Below are 13271 nucleotides of genomic sequence, written 5' to 3'. Positions count from 1 at the left end.
GTATCGGTGAGCGTCTGAAGCAGGAAGGAGAGAAGAGGTGGGCCTTCCCTCCTTCGTGCCTGCAAGCCTGCATGTTGGTGGCTCCTCATAGACAGCCCTTGAGACACCGAGTCACAGTCAGCACCCACTCTCTCCAGGTATGTCGTCTACGTGGGAGATGTTACCTGCATACTGGAAACAGGGGTGCGGGGGGTGGGGTGGTGACAGACACACAAGGTGCGTATCCACGCATGGTGTGCTCAGTGCTGGCCTGCAGGCATAAGCAGGGCGCCATGGGAAGGGACCGCACAGATTTCCTCCTTTCACCTTTACAGATCCACTTCCCACCCATCCCACCTGGCTCTCTGAGCAGCCCTCCAGGAGGCTGACCTGTGTGGACTGCATCAGTGTCTTCCCTCAGCCTTGGCTTCTGGCTGCAGATCAGGGAGGAGGGGGAAGGAAGGGCAGAACATTTATCCCCTGATGTTGGGTTAGTTGTATTGCTCGGGTAAGAGTCGCTGCTCCTGCCAAGGTGGTCTGTTCTGATTCAGGGCTCTCTCCTTCTGGGTGTTGGTTACTGCTTCTACTTCCCTTAGGCCAGGCCTGGAACATTCCGATTTCCTTGGCTCTCATACCCCAGCCGGACCTTTGTAGTTATCTCCTTTATCCTAATGTGAACGCTCTCTCTTCCTTTTGGGGACCCTCACTAATACACTGGTCTTTTGAGCTAAGTACATACAGTTTCTTGTTCTCTTACTACATCGTGAGCTCTTCCATGGAGAGTCATGTCTTTGCGAGTCTGGGTTGTCTCTTTCCACCTCCACTGTCTAGCACAGTTTCCATTCGCATTATTATTGGGTTGTTGGAAAAGTCATGACGTATTTTTCTATGCAAAAATGCATCATGACTTTTCCGACGACTCAATAGTTTACTGGTTGTTTGTTCAATGATGTGAATTTCTCATCAGTGACAGTCTTCTATAATCCTATCTTGTCATGTATGGTTCTATCCCAGATATTCTACTGCCACTCATGCTTCTCTCAGGACTACCCAGGCAGGAGGCCACAGTTGCATTTCCTCTTCTGGCTGTTACCTCACTGCTTCTCAACCAAGTGGCCAACCGCTCCCATGACTTTTCCCTGCTGAGTATCCTAAAGTTTCCTGGCTTTGCATCAATGTCAGATGCTTACAGACTCAAAATGACCCTAAATTTCTTTCTGCCATAACTTTTAAGATTGCAAAAATAAGATAATAATACTGGCTTTACAGCATGGCTGGGAAAATAGAAAAAAAATGCAACATCCTGTAAAATTTATTATTTTTCCCATGAAATACACCAGGACTATACAGAATGATCTCCCCACTTTCCGTTCATGTTGACTGGTTCCAAGAGGTAAACACTTCTTTAAAACCCTGAGTGTAATAATGACTTCATCTCCTGAACATTTACTCCCTGCTGAGAATTGTTCTAAGTGTTTTACGTGCCATCGCATTTCATCTTCAAAACTGTATGTGACAGAACCCGTTTCATCCCCATTTTATAGATGACATAAGAGCACAGAGACAAGTAACTTGCTGAAGATCAGAGTCAAAACTAAAAGCTAAGGAGCTTGAACAAAGGCCACCTGGTGATCCCTTTGTTACACAGTGTCATTTGCGTACAATTCCTGTGACAACAGGTGAAGTGAAATCATAAAGGTGGCAACTGGCCACGATGAATAAGCTATGTGGAAATGACTAAGTGAGTAAAACACTAAATGATGAAAAGTTAAGTTTATGGAGCTAGATGATGGTGCAGCGGTAAAATGTGATGCTCTTCAGAGCTAACCCACATAAGAAGGTTCTGGGTTCACATCCAGAGACTGCCCTAAGTGAGCTGGGCATATATATGCCTGTGATCCGGGGAAGGCTGGGGCTGGGGATTGGATCATGGTGTCAAGACCCTGTCGGGAGCGCTGTCCACCTCTGCCTCTCTCACTCATGGAAGAAATAAACGTATAAAGTTTGGACTCTTGTGGAAATTCTTGTGAATTATAATCCAGGTGTTGCACTCCAAAATTCAAACTCAATCAAATACCTTTGGCTCACTGAGCGGCATGCCTAGCGTGCTAGTGTGGTCAGGAACACTACCGGTCTCGATGGAGACTCACCTGAGCTTAACGCATGCTCCACTTCCTGCATGATCACCACGGGGGAGGCGGTGGTGGTGTCCATCAGCTCACACGTCTCTGGTTCTAAAACAGTGGCTTGGGGCGTTTTCTCCTTGGACTCTGGCTGGACCGTGGCATGCGAAGTGGGTGTGTGGCCAGAGCTATGCTCCTCAGTCGGAGATGCTGGTGCAGTCGGAGCTCCTGTGGGCTGTATGTTCGTCGCAGTGGAGCTGTGGTTGGAGGTGACGGGGACAGAAGAAATCTCAGGTGGTGAAACTGACAGAGATGACGGGGATGAGGCTGGAGCTGGAGTGGAGGTGACTGTGGAGGGCTCCGTGGGAGACTGTGACCCTGTAGTGGGCACACTTGCTTCTGCAGTGCTCTGGTCGTGTTCTTCCGGGGACGTGGGTGTGAAGTGGACCCCCCCAGTTGTGGATGATAATCCAGTAAACGAGACGTCTGTGACTTCCTGGTTCAAAGCCGGGCTGGTGGCTCCCACCTTAGGTTCTATGGAACTGTTCTTGGGAAGCGGAGATGTTGGGGCAGACGCTGGCACTGGGGGTACGGAGCTGCTGTGGCTGCCGCTGTCTGGGGAGGTGGTGACCGCAGCGGTGTTCTGTGGTGAGCTAGTCCAGGTGGGGGTCAGTGGGGTAATTTTTGCCGGAAGTGAAATAGGCAAGAGGGTTGATGTAGCCACGGGCTCACTCTGTACCCTCAATCCTGTGGAAGAGGCAGGACAAAAGTGGTTAATGGGTGAGAACTACATAACACATGAAGCAGAGGCAAGGCCAGTGCCCTGTGGCTGTTTAATGAGATTTTCACAGGTATGTCTCATTTCACACGGGCCCCATAATTCTGAGGGTGACTTTTTACAGAGTTTTCTTTTTACTAATTGCTTTCCCCTTGCCAGCCTCAGTAAAACCCACCTGAGGGCTTGCTCTCAGTAAGAGCAATTAGTGGGTTAGTCAACTCAGACCAGCCAGTAACTGGAATGCATTAATCTTGTCCCTTGCTTGCTTAAAACCGTGTTCTTAGACAGTGAGACGCTGAAAGGGAACTGACTTACAGCAATTTGTCTGGCCTACCAAGGGGTCACCTCCATATGCCTGCGAAGATGCTGAGGCTGTGTGTGAGTGTGGAAAGGAAGGTGTGGTTGGTGATGCGTGGTGACTAGCAGGGCGGGGAACTGCCTATGCAGAGGGACTTCAGTCCCACTCCACCCCATGGCAATGCCAGAGGGGCCCACTGATTGGTTGTTCCCTGCCTCAAGGGCTATCTTTTCTGCAGTTATGCAGTGTGAGTTCGTGGGATAGGGACAAGGAAATGCGTGAGCATGTTTTCCATGGAGGAGGAAAGATGAGGAGGTCTCCGAATGAAAACTGGAAGGAGTCATCTGAAGTATGGAAATATTCTCACACTGGAACCCTGCGCCCCCCAATTCTATGATCATATCATTCTGCCAAATATTCTCCTTCAGACTTTGTAAAATTTAGATCTAGTTTCTTCTCTCTCTGTGCTCCCTCCATGTATCCATTCAGCTTCATTCACTCACAGATTCACTGACTCACTCTTTAATAAAGGGCGTCTGTGGGCTAGTACTCTACAGGAAGTGGGACTTGCGACTTCACTTTCTATGTGACACATCTCTTAATTACCTCCCCATGCCTCTTCTCATTCCCCAAGTAGCATTTCCTCTAGTCATTTCCATTTCAGGAAATGAGATCCTCCATTCACTGAGTTGCTCAGCTGAAAACCAAAGGAGACATCATCCTTCATGTATCTTTTCCCCTCACAACCCACATCAAATCCATTAGTGAGTCATCGTGACTCTGCCTTGAATAAACCCAATCAATCCAACCACTGTACTCTTCCTCCCTCATTATCTCAACATCACTAGCAAGAGTTTTTGCTATATGATGTGTGCACTCAGAAAGAAACAGAGAAAGAAAGCCCAAAACCACCCCCCAGGGGCCATGGCCACACCACAATCTCTTCTCCTCTATTCTCCTCTTGGGATTTTGGGCATATATGCATGCACATGCACTCATTGTGTTTTTCAAGCCACCAGGACTGGGACTTGAATCCCCACGTGGGACATGTGGAATCCAACACCTTAACCACCATGCCAACTGTTGCAATAGTATCTGAACTGGGTTTCTTGCTCCCAGGTTTCCTCCCTTTCAGTCTGCTTTTCACATAGCAGTATGATCTTTTAAAATGGTAAATCACATCAGCTTCTTTAACTGATCAAAGCCCTCAAAGGCATTCTTTTGCACTTGAATTGCTTCCTTAAAAAATCTTTTTTTTTTTTTTTAAGGTTTTTGCTATAGGGCACGTGCGCTTGCTAGACAGACAGAGAAAAACAGAGAGACAGAAAGCAAGAAATCACCCCCAGAGGGGATGGCCATGATGCAATCCCTTCTCCTCCATTCTCCTCTCGGGATCTTGGGCACGCAAGCACATGCGCCAGGTGTGAGTTTTAAGCCACCGGGTCTGGGATGCAAACCACAGTCGACTCCATGGGAGTCCGGCGACATAGCCATTACGCTAACTGCTGGTCCCTGCTTCCCTAAATCATCCCATGTTCTTCTCATCATTCTGCCTGTCTCTACTCAAATGTCACCTTATTTTCAGCAGAATTCTCCTAGACAACCCTAAGTCATAGCCTTCCTACTTTAGCCCGTTGTCCATGTTTTTTATTATGTTAAAATATACAAAGCATTTACCATTTTAACCATTTTTAAGAGTACAGCTCAAGGGCCAGCAGGTGGAAAAGTGGTTAAGGCACTGGACTCCCACATGGCTGACCGTGGTTCAAGCCTCAGACCAGTGGCTTGCTTTCTCACTCTCCTTCCCCCCCTCCCCACCCTCAAATTACATATACACCATAACAAATTTAAAAATAATGAGACAATTAAATAACATAAATAATTCTTTAAAAAAATAGTACAGTTTAGTGGAATTAGGTATATTCATATTGTTGTGTAATCATCAACACTATCGATCTCCAGATATTTTTAACCTTTCTAAACTCAAATTCTAATCCCATTAAAAAACAACTGCCCAATCTCGCCTCTCTCTAGCTCCTGAAAATTATGATCTTGAGTTCTCTGGGTACTTTATGTAAGTAGAATCATATAATATTTGTCCTTTATTTTGTTTTGTTTAGAGAGATTTTTGCTATAGGGCACCTGTGCTCACCAGATAGACAGAAAATGAGAAATCACCCCCTAGGGGGATGGCCACACTGTAATCCCTTCTCTTCCATTTGCCTCTTGGGATTTTGGGTACCCATGCAGATGTGTCCAGCTGAGTTTTAAGTTGCTGAGTCTGGGACTTGAACCATAGTCAACTACCGGGAAGTCTAGCAATAGAAGTCTAGCAATATGACTGTTACGTCATCTGCTGTTCCTAATTATAACCGACTTATGTCATTTAGCACTTGGACTTCAAGTTTCATCCATATTATAGGATGTATTAGAATTTTTTTTTTTTTTTTTAGGTTGTAGAGTATTTTATTGTATGTATACACCACCTTCTGCTTACCTGTTCACTCACTAATGGACATTTGGGATGTGTCCACATTTTGGCTATTGTAAATAATACTGGCATGAACACATGGGTGTTCGAATATCTGTTTGGGTTGATGTTTTTAGTTCCTTGGGCATATTTTAAAAAGTGTAATTAACAGATCATATGATAATTCTATGTTATTTAGTTTAATTTAGATTTTCATTTTTTACTAACTGCCATACCTTTGTTCATTCTTATTTTTCATACTATTGAGTTTTCTATGTAAAAATGCATCATGACTTTTCTGATAACTCAACAATATTCTCGTCCCCAAATTACATATTTGTTTATTTACTTATATATATGTCTTATTAGAATGTGAGCTTGATGAGGACACAGAAATCTAGTCTTATTTGTTGTTTTCCCAGAGCCAAGGACGGTGTCTGGGGCAAATTAGGTGCTCAGTAAGTATTTCTGAATGGCAGGAAGGAAGGCAGGCAGGCAGGCAGGCTTGAAACTCAACCAGGGACAAGTACATTTGTGCCCCAAATCCCGAGAGAATGAAGGAGAAGGGATTGTGGCATAGCCACCCTCCCATAGGGAGTGATTTCTCACTTTTTGTCTCTCTAGCAAGCACATGCACTCTATAGCAAAACAAACAAACAAAACCTCTGGGGAAAAAATTCAGCCTCTCTCTTCATCATTTTGCTGTGACATATGCATGTGACTAACATCTTGTTAGGTCATCAACTATTTTTTTTTTCAGAGAGGTTTTTGCTATAGGGCACATGTGCTTGCCAGACAGACAGAGACAGACAGAGACAAAAAGTGAGAAATCACCCTCCAGGGGGGATGACCACATTGCAATCCCTTCTCCTCCATTCTCTTCTTGGGATCTTGGGCATGCGTGCACAAGTGCCCGGCATGAATTTAAGCCACCGGGTCCGGGACTTGAACCACGGTCGACTACATGGGAGTCCAGTGACATAGCCATTACACTAACTGCTGGTCCCGGTCTTCAACTATTTAACCCTACCTGCCCATTAGGGGATTTCCTTGGAGGTAGTATATAGTTAAAGACCAATCATAACCAAGATTCAAAAGGAACAGAACACGGGCTTGATGCCAGTACAGAGTAAAGGAGAAAAAGTCAATGGGGGCAAATGCACTACTCAAGATAAAACTTGCTCACTTCATCATTTTGCTACACAATCGAGTCAGGAGCTGATGGGAAATCGTGCTGCAGAGTCAGTCCTAGATTTAACTTTTGAATTGCTTCAAAAATAATTAAGTTTATTTTATTTAAAAAGCTTTGATCAAGCCATAAACTACAGGAGAGATACTTTCCTGATACATAAGAGGGCAGCTCTCCCATGGAACATGTACTAGTCCATGCTCTTAGGATTGTCTTTTAGCAGTTGTGAACTGTCGACACTTTCATGATGGATACAGATCAAGAAGTCTTTGCAATATGGGCAACAGTTGGCACAAATGATATGAAAATATTGGATCTTCCTATGTGACCTTTGGAAATTACTGGCTCTTCCTCCTGGAAGATCCCATGGCTGATTAAAAATTCTGAGGACAAACGAATGACAATGTTTAACTACTATTCACAGTATCTTATGATAGAAGAGCAGACGGAGGCAGAGAGCCTCAGTCTGGCAGCTGACTCAAAGAGCCTTTGGATGCCCGAGACAAACGAGGAATGAGTCATATATAAAGCAGTGCCAGTTCCTTCCTTCCTTCACTCAAGTATTTATTGAACATCTTATTTGTCCATAGGTTAGAGCTTAGAGAGTTCACTATCCAGCAGAACAGAAAGGATACCCAACTTCCTGTAATATGATGTGATCAATGATTTATAAAAGTAAAATCAGAGCCAGCTGGTGGCATGGTAGTTAAGTTGGCTGGATTCCACATGGCTGACTACATGGTTCAAGTCTTGGACCTGGTAGCTTGAAAAAAAACACCAGGCAGAGGACCATCAGCTGGCATGGTGGTTAAGGTGTTGGACACTCCTACAATGGCTGGCCACAGTTTGAGTCCCGGGCATGGTGGCTTACTTTCTCATTTTTTCCCTCTCTCTCTATCTCTGTGTCTCTCTCTAGTCAAATTAAAATAAATGAATGAATAACGAAAAAAAAAGTTAAATAAAGTAATTCCAAAAGGAAAAGTAAAGAAAAAAAAAAAAAACACCAGACACATTTTTGTGCCAAAAATCCTAAAAAAAAGGGAGAAAAGAGATTGTAGCATGAACTTTCTCCATGGGGAATACTTTTTTACCCCACTGAGTGCACATGCCCTTTGCCAGAATTAAAAAGAAAAGAAAAAGTAAAATCAAGTTGCAATGACAGCCCTGAGGAAAACTTAATAAATTCTTTATGGGGAACTTGGAACATAAAAATATATAAATAACACTTTCAAGTGACATTTAGAAAACTCATAGAAGAGATGACATCTGAGTTAGTTTTGAAAGGATAAGAATGCACAAAATACCACTTACAATATATGATGTTCAGGATGACACTTGCATTGTCATTTCCAGCAGAACCAAAAGCTGTACCATGGAAATGGTACAGGGCTGAAAATGACATGCTCCAGGAACTGGTTTTGTTGATGGAGGTATGTGTTTCCCTGTTTAATTCTTACTAATACACCTTTATAATTTCTATTCTGTGTGCTTCCAAACAAGACTGGAGGTCTTAGTCATTCCTTTTCTATGGCTACCTACTGAGTGCTTTATTTCAAGTTCTTTAAAGTCTAGTTCAGGCAATTTCTACTCCTAACAATCCAACAGTGCATGAAATTGTCTGACAGCATTGGTTATCTTCACTTAACTAGGGCATTAAAAAAGCCTCCACTTTGCCGTACTTGATGGTGCATTCCCTATTTCCTGGACTGCATGGGAGTGGTTCCCCCACCCAGCATGAAGACAACCAAGGTCAAGGCACCATGATTATTCTAGAAAATGCTTGCTGGTTTAGTCTGATTGGGCTGCCATAACTAAATATCAGAGGTGGACTGCCTTAAACAACAGAAATTTATTTCTCACAGTTCTGGAGGCTGGAAAGTCCAAGGTCAAGGAACTGGCTGGTTCACTTTCTCACAAGGGCCCTTTTCCTAATTTGTAGACGCTCACTTTCTAGCTATGTTCTCACACGGCTTTTCCTCCAGGCATGAGAGTGGAAGAGAGAGCAAGTTCTCTGGTGTCTTTTCCTATAAGGACACTAATTGCCTATAAAGGCACGGATTAATCCCATCATCAGATCTATACCTTCAAGACCTTATCTAGGGGCCAGTAGTTGACGTGGCAGTTAAGGTGCTGGACTCCCACATGGTAGTCTGCAATCTGAGTCTTAGACCTGACAGCTAGCTTTCTTACTATCTCTCTCTCTCTCTCTCAGGCATGTTCTGTAGCAAAATAATAATAATGACAAATAAAATTAAATAAGTAATTCTTTTTTTTAAAAAAAAGAGAGCCCCTAATTACCTCTTAAAGACCCTCATCTCCAAATACTATCACATTGAGAGCTAGGATTTCAACATCTAGAATCACTGAGAAAGTCTGCAGAAATATAATTTCTGCTTCCTCATATGTAGCATTTGGGTTTCCACAAGAATACCAAGCTGAATAGTCAAACAGGTAAAAATGCATACTGTCCACCCTCTGGATCTATGTGTTCTGGACCTGCAGATGTAACCAACAGTGGATCAGAAATATTTTTTAAAGTGGTTAAGTCTGTACTGAACTGTGTCTATACTAAATATGTACAGAATTTTTTTGACATTAGTTCCTAAATATTATAGCATAACATCCACTTACATAGCACTTCCATTGTATTAGGTATTACAAGCAATCTAGAAATTATTTTATGGGAGGACGTGCATAAGGTATATGCAAATACCATGCCATTTTATTAATATAGAAGAGACTTGAGCATCTGCAGATTTTAGTATACTTAATTGGTGCTGGAACCAATTCCTTGCAGAGCCTGAGGGATGACTGTATTTTCTCAGGATTTCAAGGACTCCCACTCACTGTGGTTTGTGCTATAGGGTGCGTGTGCTCACGAGAGAGAGAGAGTGAGAGAGAGAGAGAGAAAGAGAGAGAGAGAGAAATCACCCTACAGGGCGATGGCCTCACCACAATCTCTTCTCCAGTCTCCTTTCAGGATTTTGGGCATGCACACACGTGCCAAGTGTAACTTTCAAACCACTGTATCTGAGACTCGAATGCCACAACTGGCCATGTGGAACCCAGCACCTTAGCCTCCATGCCCCCACTGACTCTCGAGAATGTTTTAGGACCAGAGAGGGCATAGACAATCAGTGAACACTTCTCATTTGATAATTGAGGGCACAGATACAGGGAAGGAAAATGCTGCTCTCTAAGGGGAAGACATGAGCAGTGTCTGCCTTGAAAGGATTGTGTATGATGAGTATCAGAACTAGCACTCACACTCTCTGACCCCCACTCACACCCTGTGTACCAGACTCAAAAAGGCGGGTAGAATTAATTTCAGCAAACACAGATACCGAATAATCAAGGAGGAGGTTACTGAAGACTGAGCAAATGGAGAAGCTGAACAAACATAGGACCCCTATACACGTCTCCACCCAAAGTAGAGCCATTTTCTTTTGAAAAAATAACTAATCTTAACATCTCTTGAGAAAATAATAGAGTTAATAGAACGTAAATTCATTTGTCTCTCAATTACATGTGAGTAAGCATTGTTTCAAAACAGAGTGACATTGCCAGGTACAGCATGTCCTGACAGGACAGCGGCAGGCCCATGTATGTGAAAGGGACTGGCTCAAAGAAGGAAGTCTCTTAGACTTAGCCCCCCGTGTGAGATCTTAGGGCATGATGACCAACTTAATCCGAAATTCCTTCGTGTAAGTTTACGAACGATAAACCTGTAGTTGGTGAGGTTCAGCTTTTATGTTGCAAGAATAGCCAGCAGATTGTTGCTTGGAAGAAAAGCAGATTGTTAGTTGGACAGAAAATTGTTTGTTTCCATGTGTACTGTCCTCTATGGGAGAGACCTAGATCACAGATTACAGTCTCTTTGATATTTGAAAGAGCTTGTGTTGGGGCTTGATCCCTGGTTTCTTGCCTTGCTAGGGGGAGGGACATGAGGGCTATTGGCTGGGACATGCAGGCGAGTTCTCCCAGTGCCGAGAGGCGTTACGAAACATGGTAGCATCTCACTCTGAGCTTCTGACCCAACTGGGCGTCAGGAATACAGGTCAATAACTGTCTCATGGACCCTGGATGCTATGAGCAATGACCTAGGACAGTGCTATAGAGTCCTAGGCCACCTGGTTACCTGTGTTGCTCACCTATTTTTTCCCCCACGGCCATGTCCTTCCCTGCCCTCCACTTGTCAAGGACCTGAGAAACCATGTGACAAAGTGAAACGTGATCAAATTGCAGTCAGGCCTGCTCCTGCTGCTGCCGAGTCAGCTGGGAGTGTTGCTTGTGGTCTGCTGGTGGAGGCCCTGTGGCTATTGAAGGTCTGCACGCTAAGTTACTCCAGAAACCATGGGACAAAGCTTTGGCAAATTTGGTGAAACGTGATCAAATTGCAGTCAGGCCTGCTCCTGCTGCTGCCGAGTCAGCTGGGAGTGTTGCTTGTGGTCTGCTGGTGGAGGCCCTGTGGCTATTGAAGGTCTGCACGCTAAGTTACTCCATACGGCCCCCAAGCAAGTTCCCCAAAAGACTGATGAGATCTATGTGTGTGTGTGTGTGTGTGTGTATGTCTTGGTGTAAATTAAGGAGCTGAGTGTTCTATGCAGGGCCTGACACTGAGCACTTTACTTATATCATCTCATTTTATGTTAGTGTAACCATTGTTATCATGTTTTCACAGATGAATCAGAGGCTCAGAAAAAATCAGTAACTTCCATAAGGTCACACAGCTTGTACATGGTATAGCTGAAGCTTGAACCTAAACTCTTTGGCTCCAGGCCTAACTTTTTAGTTACTCTACAGTAATTGAACCAGGAAACACAAGGGTGTTTTTATGGCCTGGGCCCTATGTTTGTAAGACAATCAATTACCAGTTTGACTTATGTATCTCCCCAAATAAATTCTTCAGTGTAGTCACTAGAGAATCTATAAAAAGGTATATGATAGGGCCAGCCAGTGGCAGGGTAGTTAAGGGCACTGGACTCTCACATGTCCAACAGCAGTTCAAGTCCCAGAACTGGCGGCTTTCTCACTTCTCTCCCTCTCTCTCTCTCTCTTTCTCTCTCATCAACTTTAAATAATTAAATAAAGTTAAATAAAATAATTTTGAAAAAGAAAGGTATTTAGCTAAATGATCTCTTTAACCCTGTCACAGGCTCCCTAATGTCCTTGGGATAAATCCTGAACACCTTGGTACTACACAGACCTACCATTTAGAAGGTCTCTCACCCTCATGAGGTCAGCAGGCTTCCTAATCTGCATCATTGTGAGTTCCTCAAAGAATTCACGATTATCTGCCTTTCTGCTTTCTCGTCTTTCTCATCTGCTGTTCTTCCTACCCTGACTTCTTTCTCCCTAGTTTGCCTAATCCCCACCCTAATTCCGAGAAACCCAGGGCCTCACATACTCTGTGATGTATCCTCAACGTGACAGAGCCGTTCCCCTACGTGGACAGTGCAGGCCACGTGACAGCACTTCATGGAGCGGCAGCACATGTCAGACCAAGCCACCTTTCTCCCTAGGCTGGTCCCCCATCAGGATAGGAGCCCTTCTAATAAAGACTGAGTACCTGGCACAGGGAAGGTGCTTGATAGAAATATTCATTGGGCAGAATCATGAAATTTACTCTGAAAAATAGAAATGTTTGCAGGCTTATCTGCAGTGTCATGGTAGTAGAAATGTGGCCTCCCTTTGATTCACTTCTTGGTCTTTGTGTTCTTCAGCTTAAGTGAAGCCACTGTATGGGACCTTCCCACTTACGAAAGTTCCCCAGATCATCTTTGGTTGGGGCTGCTAAGGGAACCCAGTGCTCCAGAAAGTTCCTCTAACATCTCCAGAATCATTACTCATTAGAGTGTGGTCCAACCATCTGGTATTTGAAAGCTATCATATGTCTAGACAGAATGTGTGTGCCCCAAAGCTATCACACTGTATTTAAGAAGACACTTGTTTGAAGTAGAAAAGCCATATTCTCCTGAGTATTTTGTTTATGGAAATGAGATAGAATGCAGTCCAAAAAAGAGGGAAAACTTCTGTTTTCGAGCTGCTAAAGTAGAACCCGCAGACCTGGTACATGACTCAATTTCTCCATCCATAAAACCAGTACTAATGATATCACCAGGCTCCCTGCGGGTACCTGCAAATGCTAATGAGAGAATGACATTGGTGAAGAAGGTTGTACTTCCTGGAGAAGAAAAAAAAAATTCATTTTCTTTTCCTCAGAAGCAACATCTGTCTTTCTCAGTCAAATGCCCCCCAAAGCTCATTGCCTCTGGTTTGGGAGGGACCATGCTGGTCAGTTCCATGAGGAGGCTGTGCCAGGTGGATGCTGACAGATGCTGGAATTCTGCAGGGACCATCCTGGGCTATCCCAGGGTGGGCTGGCAGAGAGTCAGACAATGCCGGCAGGGCGTGGGACTTCCCTGAGATCACAC

At 44.1% G+C, this 13271-nt stretch overlaps 1 protein-coding gene across 1 annotated transcript in view; it reads right to left on the bottom strand.

Moving 5' to 3' along the window:
- The window catches only part of PARM1 (prostate androgen-regulated mucin-like protein 1), a 50645-nt gene extending 38313 nt beyond the window's left edge, over positions 1–12332 (bottom strand). The window contains exons 1-3 of the mRNA XM_027769751.1: positions 12245–12332; positions 9163–9272; positions 2130–2889 (exon numbers count right to left, since the gene is read on the bottom strand). Of these exons, the coding sequence (XP_027625552.1) occupies positions 2130–2889; positions 9163–9272; positions 12245–12332 (958 nt within the window). The remainder of the gene's footprint in view (positions 1–2129; positions 2890–9162; positions 9273–12244) is intronic.
- Positions 12333–13271: the final 939 nt, after the last annotated feature.

Source organism: Tupaia chinensis, unplaced genomic scaffold (assembly GCF_000334495.1).
Source record: "Tupaia chinensis unplaced genomic scaffold, TupChi_1.0 Scaffold000086_1, whole genome shotgun sequence".
Lineage (NCBI taxonomy): Eukaryota > Metazoa > Chordata > Mammalia > Scandentia > Tupaiidae > Tupaia > Tupaia belangeri.
The sequence above is the reverse complement of the archived record's forward strand: the minus strand, read 5'-3'. Positions and strand labels throughout refer to the sequence as shown.